Here is a 6,609-nt window from a genome sequence, read left to right on the forward strand (position 1 = left end):
CACAATCAAATGCTGACCATCTTATCTCCCAAGAGAATTCTCCTCGGTTATTGTCACAGCCGTGTATATCCTCCCTCAAGCTGATACCACAACGGACCTCAAGGAACTTCACTGGACTATATGCAAACTGGAAACCATATATCCTAAGGCTGCATTTATTGTAGCTGGGGATTTTAACAAAGCAAATGAGAACAAGGCTACCTAAATTCTATCAGCATATTGATTGTATTACTCGTGCGGGCAATACACTGGGTCACTGCTACTCTTAACTTCCGCGATGCATACAAGGCCCTCCCTTCGGCAAATCTGAACATGACTCCATTTTGCTCCTCCCGTCCTATAGGCAGGATGTATGTGTGACGAGAACTATTCAACCCTGGTCTGACCACTCAGGAATCCACGCTTCAAGATTGTTTTGATCACGTGGACTGGGAAATGTTCGGTGCAGCCTCAGAATAATATCAATTTATTCGGTGAGTGAGTTTATAAGGAAGTGCATGTTGTACCCACTGTGACTATTAAAACCTACCCTAACCAGAAACCGTGGATAGATGGTGGCATTTGTGCAAAACTAAAAGCGCGAACCACCGCAGTTAACCATGAAAAGATGACTGGGAATATGGCAGATTACAAACAGTGTAGTTATTCCCTCCGCAAGGTAATCAAACAAGCGAAATGTCGGTATAGGTACAAAGTGGAGTCGCAATTCAACGGCTCAGACACGAGATGTATGTGGCAGGGTCTACAGGCAATCATGGACTACAAAAAGAAAACCAGCCACGTCATGGACACCGTCTTGCTCCCAAAACAAACTAAACACCTTTGCCCGCTTTGAGGATGATACCATGTCACCGACGCGGCCCGCTACCAAGGACTGCGGGCTCCCCCTCTCCTTCTCTGTGGCCTATGTGAGTAAAACATTTAAGCATGTTAACCCTCGCAGGGCTGCCGGCCCAGACGGCATCCCTAGCCGCATCCTCAGAGCATGTGCAGACCAGCTTGCTGATGTGTTTACGGACATATTGAATCTCTCCTTATCCCAGTCTGCTGTCCCCACATGCTTCAAGAGGGCCACCATTGTTCCTGTACCTAAATGACTACCGCCCCATAGCACTCACTTCTGTTGTCATGAAGTGCTTTGAGAGCCTAGTCAAGGATCATATCACCTCCACCTTACCTGCCACCCTAAATCCACTTCAATTTGCATACCGCCCCAATAGGTCCACAGAAGATGCAATCGCCATCACACTGCACACTGCCCTATCCCAACTGGACAAGAGGAATACCTGTGTAAGAATGCTGTTCTTTGACTACAGCTCAGCATTCAACACCATAGTACCCTCCAAGCTCATCATTAAGCTTGAGGTCCTGGGTCTCAACCCCGCCCTGTGCAATTGGGTCCTGGACTTCCTGACGGGCCGCCCCCAGGTGGTGAAGGTAGGAAACAACATCTCCACTTCACTGATCCTCAACACTGGGGCCCAATAAGGGTGCGTGCTCAGCCCCCTCCTGTACTCCCTGTTCACCCATGACTGCGTGGCCATGCTCGCCTTCAACTCAATCAAGTTTGCAGACGACACGACAGTAGTGGGCTTGATTACCAACAACTACGAGACAGCCTACAGGGAGGAGGTGAGGGCACTCGGAGTGTGGTGTCAGGAAAGCAACCTCTCACTCAATGTCAACATAACAAAGTAGATGATCATGGATTTCAGGAAACAGCAGAGGGAGCACCCCCCTATCCACATCAACGGGACAGCAGTGTAGAAAGTGGAAAGTTTTAAGTTCCTCTGCGTACTCATCACTGACAAACTGAAATGGTCCACCCACACAGTGTGGTGAAGAAGGCGCAACACGCCTCTTCAACCTCAGGAGGCTGAATAAATTTGGCTTGTCACCTAAGACCCTCACAAACTTTTACAGATGCACAATTGAGAGCATCCTGTTGAGCTGTATCACCCCCTTGTATGGCAACTGCACCACCCACAACCGCAGGGCTCTCCAGAGGGTGGTGCGGTCTGCACAACGTATCACCAGGGGCAAACTACCTGCCCTCCAGGACACCTACAGCACCCGATGTCACAGAAAGGCCAAAAAGATAATCAAGGACAACAACCACCCGCACCACTGCCTGTTCACCCCGCTACCATCCAGAAAGCGAGGTCAGTACAGGTGCATCAAAGCTGGGCCATCAGACTGTTAAACAGCCATCACTAACACAGAGGCTGCTGCCTACATACAGACTTGCAATCATTGGCCTCTTTAATAAATGGATCACTAGTCATTATTAATGCCACTTTAATGTTTACATATCTTGCATTACTCATATATGTATATACTGTATTTTATACCATCTATTGCATCTTGCCTATGCCGCTCGGTCATCGCTCAGCCATATATTTGTATGTGTATATATTCTTAATCCATCCCTTTAGATTTGTGTGTATTAGGTAGTTGTTGTGGAATTGTTAGATATTACTGCACTGTCGAACCTAGAAGCACAAGCATTTCGCTACACTCACAATAACATCTGCTAACCATGTGTATGTGATCAATAACATTTGATTTGCATTCACAGTAAATGCTGCATATGCCGGCTTAATCAGAAATGACCTTTATATTTAAATCACGCTATAGCGCTGAACTTCGGCGAATGGAATTGACCCAGCCCTAAGGTGTTTTACTTTCCTTTTATAAAAGTCATGCATAACATAACACATGGCACAACGGTTGCAGAGGATCGAGCTCTTTTTATATATTTAATTTTTTTAAGGCATGTGGCAATCCCACTCCTTACATATTTTATTGGTTGATGGAACAATGGTGAGAACACAGGAAATGAAGGAGAGAGATGTGAGTCAGAAGGGCACTGGGTCAGATTTGAACCCATGCCCACACAGTATATGTGTGCCAGGGTCTACGGCCCTGTAACCGCTAGAACACGGGTAGGTTTTTATTTAATGGTCATTGGGTCTTCTATATTTATGTACACATGGAAATTGTTACACTGCAATAAAATGGCTCTTTACTCAGTTTCTTCCTCATTGACAACATTCAAGAAATCAGACGCTAAATAGATAAAACATGAACTATTAAATGTTACACACATTCTGAATGATTGTGAGAGATTTTTTTCCATTTCAGCATTTAGTCCACCGTTGCATTTACTCTTTCATAGCATGTCATCATTATTCCTTTCAATTAAAATGGAATATTTCAGAATGTATATTGATAACATCTTTCCCTGATTTTGATTATTAATTTCACATTTAATGAATATAAAACATCAAATTGCAGAGCAACACTCCAAATCAACACAATTAATACCATCCCATTGGTATAAAGTCTATACAGTCAAGCTTAAAGAAATCATACACAGTAACATCAGAGCTTTTCAACTTAAGAGGCAATGAGAAATGGAGTGAGCTGATATTGCTTTCCGCTCTCATCGAGTCATGATCTTAAGAGTATTACCTTCATGTAAATCATAGCTGCATTTTAAAGATGAAAGATTTGGAAATCTGTGAGGGGGGGTCCTATAACATTTAGTCAATGCCTACACTGTTATGATGGATAATTGCGAAGACGCTTGCAAAGACTCACTTTCCAGTCAGAGCTGTTGGGAGAGACAATACCAATCCTTAAAGGGATAGTCCATCCAAATGACAAAAACATTCGGATTACTTTACCCTGTAAAAAGTCTATGGACAAGGTAATTGCATAGCATTTGGAGACAGTGGACAGGTAAACCAAACTAAAGCATGGATCGCTGTCTTATCCATAGACTGCTTACAGGAAAACCAATATTATATAATTTTGTAATTTGGGTGAACTATCCCTTTAATAGTTCATGGGCATGTTCTAACATACATTATACTTTGAATTGATCCTTCCCTTTAATGCAGTCCTGCAGTGACTATTCAGTAACAATGGATATCAATATGAATTTATACAGATGTCAAGGAATGTTGTTATTTTGTTATAAGAAGAGTTTTGCCAGTCTTCCCCCTCCATCAGCTCACAGTTTCCCCAGCATGCTTCTCCTCCCCCTCTCTCTAGTTCTGCAGAATCACCGTGGCGATCATTGTGCCATTGGCAGGGGCCTCTTGGAGGGCTTGACCTCCATTCAGTACACTGGCTGATTAAAAAGGTGAGCTGCCCCTGGCCCAACCTCACTTTTTCTGTGCAAATTGTCATTTACCATGGAAGCAGTTGCATAAAGTACTTAAGTAAAAATACTTTAAAGTACTACTGAAGTAGTTTTTGGGGGTATCTGTACTTATTACTAGACTTATTTTTGACAACTTTTACTTTTAATAATGTACTTTTTACTCCACACATTTTCCCTGACACCCAAAAGTACTTGTTACATTTTGAATGCTTAGCAGAACAGGAAAATAGTGCAATTCACGGTCATGCCTACTGCCTCTGATCTGGCGGACTCACTAAACACACATGCTTAATTTGTAAATGATGTCTGCGTGTTGGAATGTGTCCCTGTCTATCCATAATTTTTCAAAGTAAAATAAAAATGGTACCGTCTGGTTTGCTTAATATAAGGAATTTGAAATGTTTTACTTTTGATACTTAAGTACATTTAACCAAATACTTTTAGATGTTTAAGTTAAAGAAGAGGTTAATGCTAGCCTGGACTCAGATCTGTTTGTGCTTTATTGCCAACTCTCTTATGTAAAGGGAGCGCCAAAAGTGTGACAATAACCATAGAAGTTAGCAAGACAGCACAAACAGATCTGGGACCAGGCTAGGTTAATGTTACTTTATGTTTAGCCTTAAAATAAGCAGTCACTGGATGGATAATGTATCTGTTTCATAGAAATCACACTACGTTCTAGAGAGCAGATACAGAACAGAGCTATTCTTCTGCAGGGGGATTCGCTGGTTCTCCCTCTATCTCTCTTTTAGTGATTGTCACATAGATGCCATTCTTGGGTCCGAGAGTGGTGTGAGACTTCAACTCCAGAGGAACCTACAACATACATGTAGAAGAGCAACATGTTAAAGAGCTAGGATACAGCATAGACTGGGTTGTATACATGTGACTCTGTATTTTCAATCGTATTATGACCTTTACAAATGGAGGTTGGGATAAGTGCCAAAATAAGAAATATGGGCCCGTATTCATAAAGCGTATCAGTATGAATGGTGATCTAGGATCAGTTTTGCTTTTTAGATCATAGATCAATATGCTTATATGGACAGGGGTGACCTGATCCTAGATCAGCACTCCTACTCTAAGACTCTTTAGAGAATATGGACTCAGAGGTTTAACCCACCTTGGTGTCTGTGCAGGCCACAATGTTGAACTGCCTGAAGACATGCACCAGGGCCATCTTGATCTCCAGCTGGGCCAGCCTCATGCCGACACAGCTGCGGGGCCCCGCCCCAAACGGCAGGTACACAAACGGGTGTCTGCTGGCCTTGGCCTCCACTGTGAATCTGAATGGCAGAGTAGAGGCCTCAGTGGTCAGTATGGAATACAATCTGATACTATACTTCTGTGTTGTATTATCACGTGTCAATGTTGTCACTCCATGTTGTACAGAACATTAACATAATGTGAGGCAGTGACAGTGTACTGTAGCTGTGCTGTGTAACAATGTAGCTGTGCTGGGACTTCTCTATGGTAAACCGATAGAAATGGAACCTAATTACTGAGCTACAGTAGACTGACTGCCGCCTACCTCTCAGGGATGAACTTCTCTGGCTCGGGCCAGTACTCTGGATCATAGTGCAGATAGCCTGCAGGGATCTCCAGAGTGGCTCCCTTGGGTAGGAACTGTCCATTCACCATGCAGTCCTCGTCAACGTCACGGGCAAACCTGAAACAAAATGGTTGCTCAGTTTCCACAATGCACATAATGAAATGATGAACTATGGAAACATGGGGGACATTTATTTTATTTAACCTTTATTTAACTAGGCAAGTCAGTTAAGAACAAATTCTTATTTACAATGACGGCCTACCCTGACCAAGTCCTAACCCGGATGACGCTGGGCCGATTGTGCGCCGCCCTTGGGACTCCCAATCACGGCCGGTTGTGATACAGAATCTAACCATGGTCTGTAGTGACACCTCTAGCACTGAGATGCAGTGCCTCAGACCGCTTCGCCACTTGGAAGCCCAAACATGGCCATATACAGTACATAAGAGAGTTGTCTTGTGAATCATACTAATGTCAATATTATCAATACTATAAGGCTCTTACCTGAAACCAGGCGGGTAGAGGCGCAGAGCTTCTTATATGACCATGTCAAGATATTTCAGCTCCTGGACATTAGTGTAATCTGGTGAATCCTACAACAGAGAAAATAACACAATCCTGCATTCATATACTATCAGTCAATACTGAAAGCACATTTTACACCAAAAAAATCAAGAAAAGGAGCAAAGTGCAATTCATACTGATGCCAGCAGAGCGCAGCAACACATGTTATTCAAAACTATGCTATGGCTATGAGTTTATTTGGAGAGCATGGCTGAGAATGTAAGAGTTTGGTGTTTGTTACTGCACCAAACAAACCACAAAGATTAACTACATCCTAGATGAATGTATGGATGTTCAGAGTGACTGAGTCGACATTAACATT

At 43.1% G+C, this 6,609-nt stretch overlaps 1 protein-coding gene across 1 annotated transcript; it reads right to left on the reverse strand.

Moving 5' to 3' along the window:
* Positions 1–4,351: 4,351 nt before the first annotated feature.
* LOC120066426 (thromboxane-A synthase-like) lies at positions 4,352–6,307 on the reverse strand. Its single transcript, XM_039017788.1, has 4 exons — positions 6,228–6,307; positions 5,703–5,840; positions 5,295–5,457; positions 4,352–4,987 (listed from the first exon to the last, which is right to left on the reverse strand). The coding sequence occupies exons 2-4, from the start codon at positions 5,810–5,812 to the stop codon at positions 4,874–4,876; spliced, it is 387 nt and encodes a 128-aa protein (XP_038873716.1). The 5' UTR covers positions 5,813–5,840; positions 6,228–6,307; the 3' UTR covers positions 4,352–4,873.
* Positions 6,308–6,609: the final 302 nt, after the last annotated feature.

Source organism: Salvelinus namaycush, chromosome 21 (genome assembly GCF_016432855.1).
Source record: "Salvelinus namaycush isolate Seneca chromosome 21, SaNama_1.0, whole genome shotgun sequence".
NCBI lineage: Eukaryota > Metazoa > Chordata > Actinopteri > Salmoniformes > Salmonidae > Salvelinus > Salvelinus namaycush.

Coding starts and splice junctions, on each gene's coding strand:
- LOC120066426 (XM_039017788.1), bottom strand. CDS start 5,812: ATGGTGAATGGACAGTTCCTACCCAAGGGAGCCACTCTGGAGATCCCT. Junction 5,458..5,702: donor GAGAAGTTCATCCCTGAGAG/GTAGGCGGCAGT, acceptor TCTGCCATTCAG/ATTCACAGTGGAGGCCAAGG. Junction 4,988..5,294: donor TGGCCTGCACAGACACCAAG/GTGGGTTAAACC, acceptor TGTATGTTGTAG/GTTCCTCTGGAGTTGAAGTC.